Raw genomic sequence first — 21,747 nt, 5'->3', positions numbered from 1 at the left:
AAGTGACCTATTAAAAATTATTGCTTACAGTCGAAACTATCACGAGAAAGTCAATATCCGAGGATGTCAAAGAACACAAGACAAGTATGACCAACATCAGCATTGCGCCGCCCAAGACCGTGAGCGCTGCCCCCACGCTGATTGGCAACCACACGACCGCCAAGACCACGCCCATCGGCACCGGCCCCGCCCACGTCACAGTGATGACGTCACAGACGCCCCAAGCTCAGCGCGTGCCCACGCCAGTCGCCGCTGCGTCTGCACACGTCACACACGTGACGACACAACCACCGCGAGCCGCATCCACACCGGAGCCCGCGCAGGCAACGACGCAGCCGCCACAGCCTGCGCCTAGGAAACTCAGCCAGACTCAGACTAATGGACAGGTACTAACAAAACAATAAGCAAAAACTGTTTACTTTAATCCATTGGTTATTGATATTTGTATTAGTTATTCTAGAAAAAGATTCGTACACGCATACTATGTAATTGAAGGCGGAACTTATACATGAAGGATAGTTTTAGAAAACCGATATGAAAATTAAATACTTTGGTATATTTATAACAAATGTGGTACTAAATAAATAACTAAATAATTGGCTTCTTTAAATGCTTGCGGAGCGACGCTTTCTTAGCCGCTATGGTGTATTGTCATAAATCGGATAATGAGATATATAGCGCTTACAAAATAATTGTAGATATGGACAAATATATTTAAGTTGTAAATTAAAAAGAATCTAGACACGTTGCTTTGTATGTAAAGCGTTGTATTTACAGAAAATGATTGTTTACTTCAGGCGGGCACGAAGGCAACTAACAGTACGAGCACGCCTCTAACTCCCGGCGCAAATAAATTGCACGGCTCTAACGACGACGTATTCGACGATATACAGGTAAGATTTGCCTCCAGCATTATAATAATCAAACTTTATGTCGGCTCGTGGTTAGCTGCGGTTAAAGTGCAAGTGGGCATCAATTGGGGGCGGAGCTAATCGTGTATAAAAGTATGCCCCTCCCCCCTAAAGTCGTTAGCTAACTTGCTAGCCGCCATTAAGTTTGAATAGCACTATACATGGTGATGGTTTACGGTTTAATACGTTCACATCCATGCTTTATCATCGCTTTACGTCACAGTGTAAGTATCGCAATCGCCAGCTGTACACTAATTTTACATTCATTCGGCCGACGTCCGGTGTCCGGAGATGACGTCACCTTTGCGTCTTGAAATATAGAGCTCATATTTCTTGATGTTATGGTCGCGACATCTATCGGTATTGGACGAAGTCACCGAATGACGCTTACATTATCTTCGAGCTAGATATGCGGTTTTTTTTATAAATATGCGCTTTAAAACGGTTAGTATTATGTTGAAATTTTGGTAATGTGTGATATCGAGTGTGTAAAGTTTAATCCAGATATCAATGTATATTTTTGGGAGTATTTTTATTTTTTTGGTTTTTGTCGGTTTTATAGTAGAACTAGACATTATTTTTTTATTGTAATAATTTATAAATTATTATTTATTATGTACTAGCTGTGCCCCAGACTTTGTCCGCGTGAAATACTGTCTTCTGCTAGCATTTTTAATGACTTACGACTAAATATTTCACGTAAAATCATAAAGTAATACAACAAAACATATTTAACTTACAAAAAAATTGATTAAACCTTACATAATCCCATACAAACTTTCATCCCCTATTCCCTATTGTTATTTTAAAACTGACAGACAGATTTACTTTCGCGTTTATAATATCAGTAAGGATTATGTTATGAAAAACCTATTTATACTTATTTTTTTTTTTACATATATCATTTCATTTGGTAAAATAACCTTTATATCATTGATCTTGAAATCGCGCTCATTGCACTTCGTGCATATGTGCAAACGCAATATATGTGTTAAATAACTTTGCCAAGCGTTAAGATGTTAAATAACAATTTTATAAACTTACTACCAAAAAATCACTTAAAAGCACATCATGTAATTAAGCACTTTCCTTAATTCCTAATACCCAGTATCCCATTCAATAGAATCTTTACGGTCTTGTCTAATACAATGACAAAAAGATAAAAACCCCAAATCCATTCAAAAAGTGCCCAATAAGATCCTATACATAAAATCCAGCGTTGAAGAGGAGAGGTCAGGGCCAAGACGATGTCTTTTCATGAGGAGGGATATAGTTACAGAAGTAGGTAGTTACAGAACCACAAAATTATTTAAATATTAAATTCAAAAATAAATATTTTTCTTCGTGTAAATTACTTAAAACGAATTATTATTATATGTATCTATATATGACATAATTATCTAAGAACGTTGATTCTGTCCGGGTATCTCTCCAGACACCTGATGATGATGATATGAACATTGATTACCATCTTGCTATACCCATACAGCTGAAAAAGCTCTAGACATTCTTACAATATATCTAATTAATGTTACTCTATAGACATGTCATTTTATGTATGTACTCGTATTTATTGATTAAACAGAATATTGAAATGCACAAATTGTGTAGCAGTAGACGTACCTTTGTGTTTAGTTATGCATGTTATTTTAAATTTGTATGAATGTAGAAGTCTGGTTTATATGGTACAGGTTGATTATATTTTTTGCTTTTTTAATTAGGATTTTTATATTCATTGATGAAATGAGAATAAGAAAAGGAAATAAGAATTAAAGGCATTTGTTTTGATTTGTATGTATGAAGAAAATAATATAACCTATAGTAAATCTTAAGTAATGTTTTAAAACATCACCTTAAGCTTCCGTTGAATTCTAATACTTGATATCTGGATTTAGTACAGTTATATACATTTTAAAGTACAGTTAAATATCAACGATAGTTCCAGAATTAAACTACAAAAAGGAAAAATATTTTAATAGTAAAGTACCACTAGTAAGATATAGGAGTTAGGTTTGGTTAGAGTTGTTAAAACGTGTTTTGCGTGGCTGATGATGCGATGTGAACGTGTTGACCGCGCAGCCGTCGCGGGCGATCACGAACGAGGAGTTCCAAGCGATGATCCCGGCGCACTTCCTGGGCGCGCCGCGGCCCGACCAGCAGGCGGGCGCAGGCGGGGGGCGGGGCGTCACCGTCACAGTGCACCGGCCCGCCCCGCCCACGCTGCCCGCCCCGCCCACTGCGCCCGGCCGCGTCACCGAGACCATCACCAAGTCCACCTTCACCGAGACCACGGTGACGCGCGTCACGGACAACCAGCTCGTCGCGCCGCTCATCATCGAAGTAAGAATACGATTGTGTTGCGTTCATCTACTCTCTTGTTGTCACTAGGGTATTTAAATTATTACAAATATTTACTGTCACTGATGGTATGTAGTTGTTGAAACTAGGATTCAAAAACAAATACGACTTAATGCGCTGGATCTGTTCGTTTGTACTTAACATTAGAGTAACTGCATCTACATTGCCACTTTATTAAAAAAGTCTTATTTTAGAGTATGTCATATTTTAGATAGTTCTGTAATTGAAAACATGAAATTTTTGTTTAAGTACCCTACTGACTATGACATCGTCGTAGCCATAACTTTATTTAGCTTCAAGCAATGTAAGTATACTCGCTGATATGTCATATTTCTATATAAAATTATATTTTATATTTATTGTATTATACAAACATTTCATCTGATTAGTCAATTAAAAATAATTCTGCTTTAAAATGCGCTTTTTCAAACCTAGGAATGAGTCACATAGCCTTAAGTCTTTTCACATGTTACTTTAAAATTTTTGTCAAAGTTATTATCTTTCTTATCAATAAACTTGTGTCCGTCAAAATTAAGCGCACTTTATTGTTAGAAGAGAATGACTACGGGAAATAAATGATGTCATCTCCATTATAAATTTGTATTTTTGGTATATGGCACAATAACAAAAATGATACGTCAGGAGAAAGTAATAAAGAACCTGTTAACAGCTGGACAAAATTAATCTATTTCCAATGTTATCTTGTTTCAGAGATTTCGGTTCAATGTTATATTTTGTAATGTTTTATTCTGACTTCATCTCTGTTCTATCGCTTCTTTAGCAAACGCAACATCTCGGAAAGCGAGCTACTTTCCGATGGTGTTCGTTTATTATTTATGTTTATGTATATATTTTTAAAAATATGTATGTCTTATAGAAAATTTAAAAAGCCAATTTGTAATGTACTATACTAACAAAAAAATAGAATCTGAATTAAATAGTTTGAAAGCTTTGAGATTACTCGGCAATTAATTACAAACCAAAAATAAATTTAAAATTTTGTATACTTTTGCGCTGCAGTCTTAAATTTGCCGTTTGTATATTCATTTATCATGTAATTTTAATACCAGCTCCAGAATTTAGAATACTCCATAAAAAAATCTTAACATATTTTTTACATATTGGCTTTTAAAATATTTATTTTAACAGTTTATGAACAGAAAGATAAATTGCTTAAAAACCTTTTGAGTTGCTCTGTTATATATATGCATTTGTAATGATTATACATCGGGAGATTTCTGTTGTTGCAGGAGGTGACGTTGCAGAAGGAAGGCGGTTCCCTCGGGTTCAGCATCATCGGTGGCACGGACCACTCCTGCGTACCTTTTGGCGGCAAGGAGCCGGGAATTTTTATTTCACACGTAAGTCATTAGCTTGTTGACAATGTTACAATAATGTTTCAATGTTTTCAAATCAACAGCGATCCTGTCATCAAACATTCTTAGCTACTCACTTAATTCTTAGTTACAATCTGTGACCTTGTTCGTTCACGAAACCCGTTTTATAAAGCAGAGTATAAAATACACTTGACATTGGCGAAATCTATAAGGAAACGCCATTAACCCAAGAGAAACTATCACAATGTTTTCAAATGTGCAAGAGTCTGGAACTATAAATCAAAATTCAAAAGTAATGTCATCGACTAATGAATTATTTCGGTAGGTTACAAGCTGTTTATCGTCACGCTATGATTTTGGACTGCCTTTACGCTTGGAGCCACACTATAATACCGAATACGATAATTCGACCTGTCTAATTTTTAAGTTTCAATAATAAAATGTCAAAGTAGTACCAGGTGCGTTGTTACATTTGTAGGTGGTACCCGGTGGGGTGGCGGCGCGGTCGGGCAAGCTGCGTATGGGTGACCGTCTTCTGAAGGTGAATGGTACAGAACTGACGGGCGCCACACACCGCGAGGCCGTGCAACTGCTCCTGCAGCCCGGACCCACGCTGGCCCTCACCGTGCGCCACGACCCTCTCCCGCCCGGCTTCCAGGTACACACACACACACACACACACACACACACACACACACACACACCAACTTACATACAAAAGTCATACAACAGCCTTATAACAACCCAATATTTTCGATTTCTTTATCTAGTCATTTCCGTTAGGCTTAGCATTCTTCGCTAGGTAACAGTGCTAAATGTCAAAAATGGTACTCTACAATTCTAATATGAAAAAAACAACTACGAATTTGACTTGTATCTTGGTAGTAATTAGTTACCAAACACAGTAACCATAAAATTAAATGTTTTTCAAGTGTCTTACAAACAAAATTATGTTGAAGCTTCAAATAAAATAACACTACGTTTGTTTGGTAGACTTTGATGCTATGATTGAAAGCGGCATGTTGTGTATTCTAACAATTTGCTAACAAACACTTTGTCTCACTATATTATAATATATTGATAGGTTATATCTATTATATATAGTTTATACTAAAGTTTTATATATTAAGGACAATATTTTTGTGTATGTAACGAAACAGATTACTTTGCATTTTATATGAAAACAAAGAATAGTGGCACATCAATTTAATTTAGTCTCTTAATCAGCGGCTAATACTCTTATGGTTTTTCGATTTGGCATTCGTGTGTTGTACAGTAAGTGTACTGATTGGAAAGTTAAACTCCACATTTCATATAAAAGAGAAAACAAACAAAATTTACATTGAATAAAAATGAATTTTAGGCAATGTTTGCATGAAAGTTGATCAGGTACACACAATATTAAACCATAATTGATTGCAATAAGAATGTAAATTGAGTATGTCGCTTAAGTAGCGTTTGGCGAAGAGAAATGATATGTGCATTCGCTTCGACTAAAGGCATTTGGATGAATAGCAATCTGTCTGCCGCTTGCAGTCTTTGCCGGAGGTAATTTGCTTTGTGATATGAACAAAACTGCACGTCGAATATGTTATAATTGAGTATTGTATGTAATAAAACGTATGGTTGTTTTGTTTCACACGTGCGCACGATGGCCTCTGCGATACAATATCAGGGTCTCATTCAAGTTGAGATTGTTGACGCAACTGTAAGTGGAAGTCACCCGGCGATCTCGAACCTCTGTGTGTTTACAAAATCTATGTCAGATTACCCCATTCCGATCAGTGTGCGCTAACGTGCAATGCCGAATGGTTATACTGTTCTGGCTTTTATAGTAATAAAGGTTTTTTTAACCTTGAATTCATATCGCATTTGACAATAGCCATTCCGTAAGCTTCTTAAGGGTCTATAGCAAATCTCAATACATCCCATGTTATACCATCGACAATTACTATAAACCAGTTAATTTTGTCGTTTAAATTGCTATTAGTTGCAATGAAACATATTATAAGTTGAATTAAATATACGTCATTATGGAGATTTATATGATGTAGTAACCTGAAAAAATACATTATACTATGAGGACAAGAACTTTTAGCATAATCTAAATAAACTCTTTAAGGTAGGATACGAGATGAGATTCTCTTGGTGCATACATTTTATATGAAACAACCTTTTGAAAATATGAACATGACTATTTTGAAAAGGTGAAATGAGTTGAGAAAATGCACAATTGGAATTCAAATTTATTTTCCTTTTGACGCTGTGAATATTTTTTTTACACTCTCACGAAGGAACTATATAAAGTTAGAATTAGAGCTGAGGCTGCATAGACCCTTAAATTTTCTAAATAACTAGCTGTGTGAGCTAGCAATGTTTTAGAATTCAAACTTAATAGTTTGCCGAATGCATGAGTAATGCTTTGCATGATGGTGTTTGTGAAATTAGTCCTGACGCTTATGTGAATTTTATATTGTATACGTGTTTGAAATATTTACATTCTTTATATATATTTTTATATAAAATTGTGTCTAACTATATGTATTACTGTAGGAGCTAACGATAATAAAGCAAGAGGGCGAGAAGCTGGGGATGCACATCAAGGGCGGTCTGAACGGCCAACGCGGCAACCCCAACGACCCCAATGACGAGGGTGTCTTTATATCGAAGATCAACAGCGGCGGCGCGGCCAGAAGGGATGGAAGATTAAAGGTAACAAGATAGTTTTTTAAAATATAAGCTTAAAATTTTACAGTGAATTGCTCTTTTATGTCTTTGCTGTAGGTAAATGTTTTAAATTATTTTAACTACGACAAAAAAAGTTTTTGTATTTGAACAAAAGCATCGATTTTGAGTTTGTTGAGACGTTTAATAATACTGCTAACAAATACCATTGTACAGTCTGCACTATGCAGTTGATTTGCTCTGCGAGGGTCAAATAAAGTTTTGAGGTGTGTGTTGTGGTGCAGGTGGGCATGCGCCTGCTGGAGGTGAACGGCGCGTCTCTGTTGGGCGCGACTCACGGCGAGGCGGTGAATGCATTGCGCGCCGCCACGCACGCACCGCTGCATCTCGTGCTCTGCCACGGGTACACGAGACCTGAAAAGTATACCGTGAGTCTACAATGTCTCAATACTACCTTGTGTACTGCTACATCTCACTGTGTAACTCCTCTGTCGCAACTTCCATTGACACATAATATTGTCTATGTTTTTTTCAAAGACAATTTGAAGGATGATTTTATGTATTACAAGTGTCACTGTAGTTAAAACACACAGTCATATTTTAATAGCACGCACACAAAATTCAGTCAATATCTGACTAATATTATAAATGTGAAAGTTTAGATGTATGTATGTTTGTTAGAAGTTATTTCCAGAATGGCTCAACGGATCTCGTTAAAATTTACCATGATGTTAGTACACAGATGCTTACAAATCAAGTTTACAAGAACACAAATGCTTACAAATTAAATTTTTTAATCTCGCACCGATGGAGTCTTGAGCAAAAGCTTTTAAAATATTAATAACTTCAATAACCTTAAGAAAATAATCCAGTGTGGAAAATGGGAAATGAACATTTGCGAAGTCTCAGGCGACTTGTGTTCATTAATAGTACCCATCCAGTTATACTAAGAGCCAGTTCAATTTTCACTTGTGGCCTTACATTATGCTAAGTGCTATACGCTATATGATAGCCTACAGAGCTAGGTTTAGAATGCACTACAGTAGTAACACGCACGCTATGCACAGACCGGTAGCGAGAGCGGGACAGCGGACACCGGCGGCTCTCTGTCACACTCCACATCGAGCCTGGATCGGGAGGACTTGCACCAACAACAACAGGTTTATTATCCTTCATACTTCATAATTGACACTAGTATTTGCTATACACAATTATATCTGTCAGCTAATTTACTATAACTGTTTTTTTTTATTCAACAAAGCACCAACAGTATTTGCAGATTCATTCATATCAGTCAGTCTTGTATGGAACTTGTTTCACAGTTGGAAACTTCGAACTAATCGTTAAGCTGTAATAAACAGCAGCGCTTTACAAATTCTAAATGTCAATTCATTATAATGTTATTAATGTTTCAGGAGCAACACTTCCAACAGGATCTGGTTGAGTTTGAACAAGAGAAACAAGTCGCCTTAGCGAGGGAGAAAACCACACCCGAAAAGGTATATTTAGATACCAAAAAACATTAATTCTTTTAGGAAAATTTTCGTTAAGACATTACTTACAGCGAGTGTAAAGTCTTTTGACGTGCCCTGTTGACGTGTGTAACATTTTTTATCGTGTCTCGTTAGCGTGTGTAATGTGCTCACTCGGAGTGTGTAATGTACACAGGTGATGGACATAGTGCACGCGGTGGAGAGCATCGGACTGGAGCCGGCGCCGCCCACCTCGCCGGAGCCGCACCACAAGACCACCACCGTCGTCATGTCCAAGCACACCCTGCAGCCTCAGGTAACACGCACTTGTACACATATAACTCTATCGTCTTCTAATGCAGCTGTATTCACGGTATAGTAATGTCATAGAGAATTGAGCTTTAAATACAGAGAGATAAGTACGATATTAGCTTTCTCCCTATTGACGAATATTACATAAGCTAAGCTTTATTTAAATAAATTTTAAAACATCCTTTGTAAACTACTTTTGTACCCTGTTGTAGAGTTTAAGATGCAAAGATAGGCCGTTCTGTATATTACAAGACCTGTTGTTTTTTATTATTTTTCATACAAAAAAATAAACAAATCACTGTCTTCTTCTAGTTAAAGATTTTATTCGTCTAGTGTAAACTCACCCTAATTCAAACGCCAAAGGAACATAATTACAATAAGTAACTTTACCGTGAATACAGCTAATAAATTTATTAATATTTATTTCTTATATACAGTCACATGCAAAAATGTTATTTATTGCATTTTAAGTCAGTATTTTTTGATTTTTAATAACTTTTGTCGATTTTAATTAGCATTCATTAAATTGATATAAATGAAACTAGAATATCCATGTGACTGTATACGCCTTTATAAAATAAAATAAATAAAACTAAACTATTTTAATTACAGATAAAATAAGCCTCGCATATTTTATACGTATTTAAATGAATATGATTAAATAATTTATTTAATCTATTTTATATTCTTAGTAGCATGTCTATAGCTTTTATAATCTATGGATACGTATTGGAAATGTTTATATTTGCACGGTCTTATATATGAGACTGTCGAGCATGCACCTTGTAGTATACTGCTTGCATGAAAATATTCTGATTATTATCTATTTAAGATCTTATTACGCTATTATGTTGATATCTTCCAAAATAAATGTTAATTAGTAATATTTAACTTCGTAGACAAAGCATATTGATGGGAAGGGTTATTTTATTTAGCTTGAAGATCTATTAACTGAATTTATCTTTCATTTTTTTTTTTAGTATCTGTGTTTAAAATAAAAAGAAATGGTTTGCATGTGTCCTCAGTTTATTTTCGTCATTAATGGTATATAGGGTGTTTCAAGTTAACAAGCAATGGAAATATTCGATGTAACATTTGGAAAGTGTCATAGATACAGGTGGTAGTATAGATTGTTGTTTTGTGTTAGACAAATAGGCGTATAAAGAAAGTGTTACTGACATCCGTATTACGTCCATTGCAGAATGCAAAACCCGAGGAAACGGAGGGAAACACATAGCACGCCAATTAAACACATCTGTCCAAATTATTGTAAATATTGTGCGGTGATTGCGGATAAATATTTGACATGTTGAATGTTTTTTAACCTTGTTACTGTCATGTTCCACTATAAAATAAAGTTCCTTTCTGCCATGGCACTGGTTCCATTTTATACTACTGACTGATTCAAACTCTTTGTAACGTTAATAAAAATTGATAAAAGTTTTTTTTTTATATTAAATATGTCAAATATTTTACATTTGTGTAAACGACTGTATTTTCCATAGTTATTGTGTATATAATAGTTAAATATATTTAGTGGACCTTTTATGGTGGTGGATTTTATGGTGTCTTTTTTTATAAAAAATAATTGAAAAAATTCGGCTTGATCGGAAAAATAAAATTGACTTGTTATAAATTATTATACTCGTATTCCAATTTTATTGTATGCTTGTGGATTTGAAGTGTTGCTAAGAAAAATATATACATATATCTGTGTGTGGGTTTGTTCGCAATGTTGAATATAGTTTTATGTCCCCTTTACCAAGCCTATATTCCTATGAAGTGACTTATTTGCAAAGATACCGGTATATTATTTTATCCCAAAAATATTTTGAAATTTTGTCTTTGCTACCTTTCCATTTGTACATAATGAACTTTTTTTTATATTTTTGTTTTATTGAATGCAAATATTTTTCATTAAGATCCGGTGTCTCTGCTTTGTTTATGTTTGTATTGTTACATAACAGTAACATATAAGACCAACTTTACTCAATACACTATTTCATACTTACTGTATACCTCGTACTGATGACATCTATCTTTAGAACATATATAAAACTGTTTTATACCTACCTATTTATATTGGTAATATTTGTAGTTATTTGATAATCCGTATTATAATTAAATCTATAGTATAATTATAATTTTATAATTAAATTAATTAATGACTTATTGTCCGTTTTTTAATATTAAAATCGTATTTTAATTAATAACTTAGCTGTTAATTGTATAATTTTAATGTGTTGACTTTTCGCATCTTGAAATATAAAATGTTTTAGTCTATGAAATGTCGTTTGTTGCCATGTTACTTAAAATTATATTTTATAAAAAGAATGTCGTTGAATTGTTATAAAATGTCACATTTTAATGACGACATATCATTCGAATTATTGAATCAGTTTATGTTAATCATTATATTTGATATAAAATATGTTTTCATCATTATTATATGTGCTTATTATATTTTACGTAATAATAATATTTTACGCACAATATGCGTATAATCTTTTGGCCAAATGTAACTGCCAATTATTTAATAACCAACTTTGTGTATATTTATTTAGTGTCAACTAAAACTTTTTATACACAAAAAATATTGGTATGAAGTTATGTTTTAAGTGTTATATTTAAATACATAATGTTCAAAAGTACGATGTTTTTTACTCATTCATAACATGAGCATTTACCTTTTAATTTAGCAACGTTTTAATGACATTTATTTTGGAAGATTTATTTTCTTCGATTCATTTGTTCGCTCGACTATTATTTTATCAGCGTCAAATTTTTTAAGAAATTTTTTCGTGCAAGTCGCTATATGCCATATAGTAGAATTATACTTATTGTTGTAATTCTGAAGTATTTATTACAGTGCAATTGAGACATGTTTTTTGATTAATTCCTCAAATAAATGACTGAATGAAGAAGGTGAAGTGTTTTATATTGGTTTGGTTAGACGTCTAGTCAAGAAGCGGCGAGCCCATCGCCGCTCGCTGCCTTCACACAGCAGAAAGTGAAGAGCCCGCCCACAACACCCGCCACGCCCACATCGCCCACCACGCCCGCCGCCCCCCACCGCCCGACACACGCGCCGCCGCCGCCCCCCGACAAGCGGAAACCCCAAGTGCCACGAAAACCTAACACGAAGCGAGTTAGTTTCACCAGCGATCACTACGAACCACACGACAGACAAACATCGACGAACGAAACCGATCTCGATCGCAGCCGACCGCATGTGGGAATGCATGACTCCACCCCGGAGCCCGGCCCCGCCACTAACGATGCATGCTCGGGGACGCGTAGCTCTTTACTAATACACCGCCCGCCGAAAACTGAGATGGCGTTTACACAACCGGTCCCGCGGCCGGCCCCCGTGCTCCCCGAGGACTTTATCATCCCTCCGCCGCCTCTCTTCAGCGCCAACGTAAGTCAAAGTCAGTTAATAGAGGACGAGTGCGAGGTCGATGTGCCGCTCATCTCTCTCATCCCCGAACGTATCGTCCTACCCGCGCCCGCCCTCGCGGAAACAACCATGCAGTCCTCCAACTCGACCAATTCTCCGGAGTCCGAGCTCCCTCCCCCCGTCAATTACGAGGCCCACCCCGCGCTCGTGACGCCCTCGCCCGACCAGCCCCGATCGGTCATCATTTCCGAAGTACCTCCTCAACAAGTCTTCCGAAACTCTGATCTTAATTCGGAGGAAACTTCCCAATTTTATAATGAAATGTCCATCAGTCCAGACGGAGAGCCCGATCCACCGGAGTTGTTGCAGGTCCAAATCAAGACCTTGCCAACGGTGTCACATATCCCCAACTCCCCCTGTAGCTTGCACCCTAATCTGTCCTACTACGAAGACAGTGAGAATCAAAATGTATCACATGCCTCCCTTCGAGATCTTAGAGTTAAAAGCATGCCCACGAATATGGTGCACTCGACGACCTACCCACCAAATAATCCATACCCGTCTCTGACGACGGTCGCCGGCACGTACAATCCGTACACGCAGCCGGTACCCGTCCGCCTCGACCGGACCGACAATCCGATTTACAGTCCCAAAGTAAGTCACTCCGTCGTCTCCCCTCTAGATAGAGATATAAACGCGAACGTAACACGAGCCGTCCCCATGCGCACGGGCGATATGCCTAGAGATGTCTCAGCAGAGCGAAGAGTTCACTTCGGCGAAGTGACGACCGCGCCCGAGTCCCATAGATTGTCGAACGGTTCGGATCCGGGCCGGGAGGGGAGCGTCTCGCCCGCCGCCGTCCCGAAGCCCGCATGGAGCAGCAAAATCAAATCCTTCGCCATCGGCGAGGTAAACATCAATGTACGGCATCTTACCCACACACATACACACACTCGCTTCTTTTGATTGTGTTCGTCGACAAACAGATCCGAGATCTTGACTAAAATACCTGTCGGTTCATCCCTCATGTCCCATTTTGTTACATGGTCAATTTGTCGTTTTTAACTTGCGAATTATTATATTTTGCATGTTTTATTTTATTTACTTACACTTGCATTTTTATGATTTTTGCATAACGAATCTATACTGACTGCATGGGTGTTTAACAATCAGGAGGAGGGTTTTCTTTACCGCTTGTAAATATACTGCGCTTCTTATATCATTTTATGTCAGTGTCATTAACATTATACTTTTGTCAATATAAAACAAAAAAATTCACTGGTGTGTTCAAAATATTTTCAGGCTTCCCCACCTCATTCTGGAAATTTTGTGAAAGCTTCGGTCAGTGATAAGAAAAAGTTCTTCGAAAATGCTATGGAAGAAAGTCATAAGTCATCACCTAGACCAGGTAATCGTCATGATAACTCGTAGAACATTAACACATGTAAGTGACACAAGCCATTCACATCCAGTTTGTCGGAACACATGTATTAACATTACTTAGGCAATCTTCATCTGTTAAAACTGCAATTTATATTCCAGAGAAAGTATTCACATTCCTGTCAGCGGATGAGGTGGAGAAATTGAAGCAAGAAGAGGAGAGGAAGATGGCGTCGTTGTCGCGCTCTGAGCTCGGCTCGTGGTCACCCGGGGAGGACCGCCGCAGCGGAGACAGCGAGCACTCCGACGACGAGCCCTACGAGAACGGGCACAAGTAAACAATCCTACACTTCTTAAAACTAACAACATCACCTAACAAACAAGGCCGAAAGGAACCTTTTTGACATAGTCACAATGTCACAGTCACACACAGTCATTGGAATTCAACTAAAGATATAATGATCACTTTGCAGTGCACCTAGAGGAGGCGGAGTCAGCCCCTCAGCGAAGTCGCAGCGGCGGCGCGAGCGGGAGGGCGGGGCGGCAGGCGGGGCGGCAGGCGGGGCGGGGGGCGAGGAGGACGCCGCCACGCGCGCCGCTCGCCGCGCCGCCTGGCGTGCCGCGCGGCTACGCTCACTTGAACAGGTATACAGAAGTTCAACGGCTATCTTATTATTTACTAGATGTCTCTCGCAACTCCTTTCACGTGGAATTTAAAAAAAACTTAGTTGTCTATGTGTACTTCCAGAATGTGTTCTACATCTGTACCAAATTTTATCAAGATCCATGAAGCCGGAGATGACTTGTAACTAACATCCATCTATCTATCCATCCATCCATCCATATAAACATTTTTTGATTTTTTATATTTATTCATCAGGAGGCAATAGAATCGCAAAAGGTTATAAAGAGTATGGTTGGACCGGCGACAGAAATAATAGGCGAGTTGCCTCCCAGAGATAAATCGCCTTCAGAGGTATGTTACTACAGATTTGATAGCAACCATATGTCATTAAATAAATACTAATAAAATTAATGTCTTTGATGAAAAAAACGACAAAATAAGTTTGTATTTCAGCTATTTACAAGAATATCAATAGAATAATTGTATATTCTGTCGTTTTCTTTATCACAATATAACTGAATGTCTGATCGTATAATCCCTGTTTGTGTAACAGTTAACATCGAATGGTTATTAACACATTGTCATACACATAGTTTGTTTCCAATACTCAAGTTTGCAAAACGCATCTTACCTATTTACATGGTTACTACTCGACTCATAAAAACATAAATTGCTAATAAAGTTCTTAGTAAAATCCATAATTAATATATATTGAGAGCATATAACATATTGTCCTCGTGTTGGGTAACGCTTTGCACCTATATCGTGTCGTCCCTCGCACTGGGTTTTGTGATTGTCAAAGATTGGCTTTACAAATTGTAGAAATGGCCCCTGCCGCGTATCGCGTTACGTACAAAACCTGGGCCGATACTTGCCGTCAAGGAGAAGGAAAAGTTGTTAGACGAGAGAATAACGCTGCGGACGGAGGAGTACGTGTGCCCCGCCACTGGCGACACTAAAGTACGCACCGTCGAGTACATTGAGAAAGTCATTGAGAAAGAGGTAGCGTAGCGAATCTACATTACGTATTACAGATCGCTGTACACAAATGCCCTGTACCTGTGTGGTTTTATTATTGTGTATTCTACGGACAATGCTTTAGCTTTTTATGACGCAACCAGACAATGACTAGTTAAAGACTGACTGATTTTTTTCATTCAATGTTTCATGTTGTAGTTTATTCGTTGGCAATCATTGACAGTTATGTGAAAGCTTTTTTTTTGTTCCATATCGGTTTTTGTACATTTTCGTTTAGGAAAAATAAAAGGTTACATTTGTTACAAAAACACACAAGATTGTATATTCGAATACGAACGAATTATGCGGTAGTTAAAACTTTATATTTTTTTAATGAGACATGACAGTACTGACGTAATAGTTATAAACACAGAGTTAATTTACCTGCGCCTACGCACATAACTATAATCACATGGCTCCCGCGACAGACACATACAGATTACCGCTGTGTAGATAGTAGACAATATAACTCACGCCCGTAACTTGAAGGGTAGGCAGAGATTACTACTAGATAACAAATAAAGACCGTTTACACTCACAATCGTCAATGTATACGTAGATATATGAATGTGAAAGAAATGAAAAAAGACCGCTCTAAACAAAAATCTATAATCTCTGACTATTCCTTTTGTTAGTAAATGTATGTAGTCGTCACAAACTAATTCTTTGACGTGGTGGTTTTATTTGTTTATCAATATTTATTTACAACTAATATTCTTTCAGTGTTATTTCAAACGTTTTATAAATTAAGTACAGGATCATTGTCTGTGTAAATTGTCTTGTTTTTAGGAACTGTACGAATATTTTAATAATGTCTTCTAAATAAATCTTGTCTAGGACCTAAATTTTTTGATAATATTTAAATCAAATATTGCTAAATTGTGTAACAAATTTGGATCTAAGATAGTGTTTTTCTGGTAGTTATCACATAGGAGAGATTAATTTAATATATTCGTACTGTGAGGGTTGTAATATTGTATTTTTTATTTATTTATTTATGTATGTGAGTGTGAGTGTTGCATGATACTTTGGCATGGCATGCTAACATATTTGTGTATCATTTGTCAGACTATACCTGGATTCTAGACACGGCAACTTCACCGAAACGAATGGTTTGTTGCATTTATATTTATATCGCTTTCACTCGATGTGTATTTTTATATTCAAAAAATATTTTGCATGTAACACTATTTTTTTGTGTTTGTATATAGATTTACGAAATAAAATTGTAAATTTAATTATGAAATCTATCATGACTAATTTTAAAAATCCATCCATCCATTGTATGAAATAATTTTATACAAAAATTTAAAAATTGTACAAATATAATTTTAATTTCATTAAAAATAGGACCAAAATTAACACGCTTCTATCGATGACCTCTGCAACATAATTTTAAAATATTATTAATAAATATACTTAACATAGGTGGAGACGACGCAAGAGAAAATAATTTCATTAGAATTGACGACGAGCCCCAGCAGTGAGAGTGCACCCACCGACATGGAGGGCAACAACCTGGGGGAGGGGGAAGTGGGGGAGGACTCCCTGCAGCCTGACATCGTGCAGGTCGTCAACCCCCTGCTGGACGGCGGCCTGGGCAGGGTCACCGCCATCCCCGTCGGCCCCGCGCACCGCCTCACCTACACCGACAAACAGTGAACGAAATTGGACAGACCTTAGTGGAAATCACCCTTAAGTGTCTTTGGTCCGAGTTATACTGGTCTCTAATATTCTCCGTACTCTTCCTGGCGATTATAAGGTAACATGAATTTACACATGTGTCTAGGCTATCCTATTTCTATAGAAACTTTCCGTCCGATGTTGTTACAGATTATGTTTCTATCCAATTGTTTGATCCACATGATGTTTGTTGAGATTTATTACTCACTCTGTAGAAATTTACTTTTAACATTCATAATCGCCACCCTGTTACCCATGACAACGTATCGGCTAATTTTAAAGGTCCGACTCGATAGTTGATTTCTTCAAACGAACGATAAATAGAACGAGCATGCATTGTTACTTTGTATTATAACTGTGATAATATTGTTTAGAATTCCACCGAACTATTGTTTTAAAATTAGAAACGGAAACATTATTGAAGAAATCCACCAGCGAGTGAACACCGAACGCGGATTGTATACAAAATGGTACTGATCTTAAGAAATTCAAACATGGCCGATGAAATCGTAAAATCACCTTAAACAATACTTTATGGACATTAGACAGCGTTTTATATTTAAAGCTTATTTGCATGTTTTTTTTTGTGTGTGATATTAAAGGCATTTCTTTAGTGTGTACATTCGTGTTCAAAAGTTTTACGGCAACATTTCCACTTTGTATATAATCCGTAGCGAACATTGTTATTGGACATTTTGTTTCGATCACAATTTTTATTTTTTTTAATGTAATTTTGCGACGGAGATTTTTAGGTTTTAACGATATCTATTTTGATAAATGATATTGTTCTTCGAGTACTTTACGTATTTTTAATATTAAATTTAATTTTCATTCCGTGGAAGTTTTTTTTAGAAAGTTTTGACTGAATGTTTATCTGTACCTGCTGAGTGGAAATTGTTTTGAGGTGTTTGCATGCAATAGATTGTATTCCATGGTACTTATAGTAAATGTACATACCAGCATTATACAGAGTGTACAATCGTGTACACAATCGACATCGTCACATTTAATCTGTTCCGGTATTTCATTTGATTTGAAATTTATTTCACCTTTACTATAAATATACAATTTATAATTTAATGTAATTATTTGAGCATTGACATTTTCGTTCAGTATTTGTTTTATTGGTGTATTATTTTTTTTATTTAATTTTTTTTTAAATAATTGAATGTGTTTGGTGCCTTTTTTATTTACTAAGTCTTATCAACAACATTTCTTTGCATAATTTAATTCTCGATTTAATGTTTTATGAATATAGTTGGATTTTAAAAAATTATGTCGTAATCAAATAGATTTTTTTTATCCTGGCAACAATTATTTCAATGGTATAAAATTTTGTTGATTTTTTTTGTAATTAAATATTTTTAATTATTATTTAATAAAAAAACGGAACTTTCGTATTTAATAGATTGAATGAATGAATGAAATTTTGTGTGTCCTTTATATCTTTTTAAGGTTCTAAATATGTGAATTGTAAACTAATGAAAATATTTGTATGTTTGCCCTAAATAAATGGTTTAATATATATTTTAATATAATAATACTGCATTTTCATTTGAAAAAAAAACCCTTATTAGTTTTGTATATACCAAAAGGTATGCAAACGCTATGGCATTATTTAATAACTAGCTATCGCCCGCGACTTCTTCTGCGCGGGATTTAAAAAAAAACTTAATATGTAGCATATATGTTCTTCCAGACTATGTATTTGACTATATAATCCTCCTGACAATAACAAACACAACAAAAAAAAAGTGAAATCGGTCCAGCGTAATGGCGTGACCAAAGGATATAGGGATCCATTTTTATATATATAGATTGTAGGCATATTAATGTTAAAACTTTAATAAACATGAATTACATAACAATATTGAATAAGAAAAATAATGTCTGCATTAAATTGTAATGACATATCTTAAAAAAAATATCCATACGTCCATCGCCTTTATTTTTTCGGTGCAATAATTCCCTCCAATTGAGCCTGAAAAAAACGTCATATTATTTAGCTGTTAAATACACTCCAAAAATATTACAAATTAGTGATTTTATATTTAAAAAATTAACAAATTAATTAATTAAACATGAACGAAAAGTTATTATCAGGTCAATAATGTACAGTAAAAGGTATAGAAGAACCTTCAGTTGCGCGTTTGTCTTCTTCAAAGCAAGTAATTCTTCTTGATGTCTCTTCTCTTCTGCAGCTCTCAGTTCTGCGGCGCGACGCTCCAGCTGTTCTGTCTTCTGTTTCAACTCAGCGCAAAGTTTCTCCAAACTCGACCGTTCAGATTCCAACTTTGCTACTTGGTCCAAAAGGTCGGATTTTCCTTGCTCCGACTGTTTTACCGAGTTATTTTATATTTAGGAGAAACATAGCTATGTTAAGTCGTAAGACTACAGTAATAAGGTTTAATGGACATCAGTTATAACGACATATCGGTTATTGTGACCAAAAAGCAGAAAGATTCCAGCTGCCTTATCCGCCACCGCTACGACATCGACTAAAAATATTTTTGTTTATTACTATTGAATATTGCTGATCTTTTCTACGTTATTATAACCGGATTTGACTGTAGTTACTCAGTGTACCTGCAAGGCCTTCCTCATGCCGAATGCGATAGAGCTGCAGTAGAGGGTTTGGTAAGCCTCCATTGTAATGCGAGCCTCGTCGCGCACGCGCAGCAGTAACAGACCTCTCTCACCGCAGTTTATTGTTACCTGTTAAATATTAGCAATCGACTAAGCTTTTAATTTTACGACAATTTCTAAACATTAAGAAATAACTTATGTATATATTTTGGTATATATGTTTCTATATTTTGAAAAATTCAACTATATAGCTAATTTTTTTTAATTATTTTTAAAGAAAAAACACATAATATCAAAATAAAAAGTCAATAATAAAAAAATGCATTTTTTCATTCAAAAGGTAACAAATAATCGGTTAAAAGGTTTAATTTATCCAATCATTATACTTAAACAAAACGAATAACATTTCACTATTCCCGTCGTTAGATATGGCACACTTGGAAAAGTATATTTCTACTCAAAATACATCGCTCTTTTATTTGTAACGTGGTCGTGACCTGTCGTATGAGTTCGTCGAAGCATTGCGTGTAGAGTTGCCTGCGCACGGGACAGATACCGGTCTCGCGCGCCTGCCGCTGCTGCAGCCGCGTATCCAGCAACTCTTGCAGGTTGATTACGTCCAGACGTGTCGCCGGCGTCGACGATATCTGCACAAGATATACATCACCTAGGAGCTAACATACCTTGTTATAGAACAGTGAACTATTTTGTTGTTCTACAGTACGTATGGTCAGCGGTCCTTGATTTTGTACGTCGATCAAGTCTTGGTTTCGATGCGCATAATGTGTTCTATCTTCAATGTTCTTTTCCTAATTACTATCACAATCATCGAGATTCACGATATATGTCTGTTCTGTACTCTAAGAGTCAAAAGTGAATTTGGTACTTACTTTTTGGGTCCATATCTGACCATCTTCTTCCCATTCCTTAGGTGGTAAGATAGCGTTCAATATTTCTTCAGTCTCACGTTTGGCCTCAGTAGGGACACATGGCTCTATTGCATCTCCACGCGGGGAAGGCTGTAGAAATTATAAATACGAACAATAAAACATCTTTTAGACCGGCAAGGTACTTCTTCTTCTTCTGAGCCACGTAACGCCCACTGCTGGGCATAGGCCTCCCCCAAAGATCGGCACGATGATCGGACCTGTGTCACCCGCATCCAGGATACTCTCGCAACCTTGACCAGATTATCGGTCCATCTTGGCAAGACACTTGCCAGCCAAAATTTATGGATAACTAGAGTGGCCGCAAGATAGCTATACGCACTTTATGGATTGATTGCCATCCATAGACAGTGCACCCTTGCAAATGGTCATCTCCATCGAGCGGCTGATCATATATGCTCTCAGTTTGTAGTAAAGGAGTTTTCACTGTTATTATATCTGAATAAAAACATTATCTCTGTTTGAAAGATAAAGATGTTTTATTTAGGAATTACAACAGTAGAGTTATGACAACACATTATGATGTGGAACAGAACAACACATAAAATAAATAACTTACGATTGCTTCAGCTTTCTTAGAAACCAACACCGGGTTGTCGTAACGCACTAGCGTGTCCTCCGCCGTCGTCGTGATCCTCTCTGCCATTGTTTAGAGGTGTACAATATCACGATTACTATAATAATCTGATTTTGACAATCAAAATATTACAAGGAATTCGCGACGTTTATAAGACAGATAGGTTGCTATGGCAACAACTAACTGTTGCCAACTGGGATATCACAAAGTTCAGTTAATTTATCCATTACTAGCTTTTACCCGCGACTCCGTCCGCGCGGAATATAGTATAAAAAAAATAGAAAACGGGGTAAAAATTATCCTATGTCCGTTTCCTGGTTCTAAGCTACCTGCCCACCAATTTTCAGTCAAATCTATTCAGCCGTTCTTGAGTTATAAATAGTGTAACTAACACAACTTTATTTTATATATATATAGATTGATAAATATTTTTTTACAGGTACACTAGTACAGCATC

At 36.4% G+C, this 21,747-nt stretch overlaps 2 protein-coding genes across 2 annotated transcripts in view; one reads left to right on the top strand and one right to left on the bottom strand.

The window, feature by feature from the left end:
• Nucleotides 1-18,390, top strand: part of LOC106718518 (protein lap4) — a 90,955-nt gene extending 72,565 nt beyond the window's left edge. The window contains exons 21-37 of the mRNA XM_045679214.1: nucleotides 31-386; nucleotides 798-893; nucleotides 2,991-3,251; nucleotides 4,520-4,630; nucleotides 5,085-5,264; nucleotides 7,160-7,318; nucleotides 7,576-7,719; nucleotides 8,359-8,451; nucleotides 8,707-8,790; nucleotides 8,960-9,079; nucleotides 12,029-13,384; nucleotides 13,778-13,883; nucleotides 14,018-14,189; nucleotides 14,329-14,500; nucleotides 14,736-14,831; nucleotides 15,303-15,482; nucleotides 16,926-18,390. Coding sequence (XP_045535170.1) covers nucleotides 31-386; nucleotides 798-893; nucleotides 2,991-3,251; nucleotides 4,520-4,630; nucleotides 5,085-5,264; nucleotides 7,160-7,318; nucleotides 7,576-7,719; nucleotides 8,359-8,451; nucleotides 8,707-8,790; nucleotides 8,960-9,079; nucleotides 12,029-13,384; nucleotides 13,778-13,883; nucleotides 14,018-14,189; nucleotides 14,329-14,500; nucleotides 14,736-14,831; nucleotides 15,303-15,482; nucleotides 16,926-17,159 — 3,920 coding nt within the window. The 3' untranslated portion in view covers nucleotides 17,160-18,390. The remainder of the gene's footprint in view (nucleotides 1-30; nucleotides 387-797; nucleotides 894-2,990; nucleotides 3,252-4,519; nucleotides 4,631-5,084; nucleotides 5,265-7,159; nucleotides 7,319-7,575; nucleotides 7,720-8,358; nucleotides 8,452-8,706; nucleotides 8,791-8,959; nucleotides 9,080-12,028; nucleotides 13,385-13,777; nucleotides 13,884-14,017; nucleotides 14,190-14,328; nucleotides 14,501-14,735; nucleotides 14,832-15,302; nucleotides 15,483-16,925) is intronic.
• A 710-nt stretch (nucleotides 18,391-19,100) lies between these two features.
• Nucleotides 19,101-21,481, bottom strand: LOC106718434 (putative inner dynein arm light chain, axonemal). Its single transcript, XM_045679421.1, has 6 exons — nucleotides 21,273-21,481; nucleotides 20,657-20,785; nucleotides 20,264-20,413; nucleotides 19,767-19,895; nucleotides 19,317-19,514; nucleotides 19,101-19,161 (listed from the first exon to the last, which is right to left on the bottom strand). Exons 1-6 carry the CDS (start codon nucleotides 21,357-21,359, stop codon nucleotides 19,126-19,128), a joined length of 729 nt encoding a protein of 242 aa, XP_045535377.1. The 5' UTR covers nucleotides 21,360-21,481; the 3' UTR covers nucleotides 19,101-19,125.
• Between the last annotated feature and the right edge of the window lie 266 nt (nucleotides 21,482-21,747).

The sequence above is a fragment of the Papilio machaon genome, chromosome 9, assembly GCF_912999745.1.
Source record: "Papilio machaon chromosome 9, ilPapMach1.1, whole genome shotgun sequence".
Lineage (NCBI taxonomy): Eukaryota > Metazoa > Arthropoda > Insecta > Lepidoptera > Papilionidae > Papilio > Papilio machaon.
The sequence above is the reverse complement of the archived record's forward strand: the minus strand, read 5'-3'. Positions and strand labels throughout refer to the sequence as shown.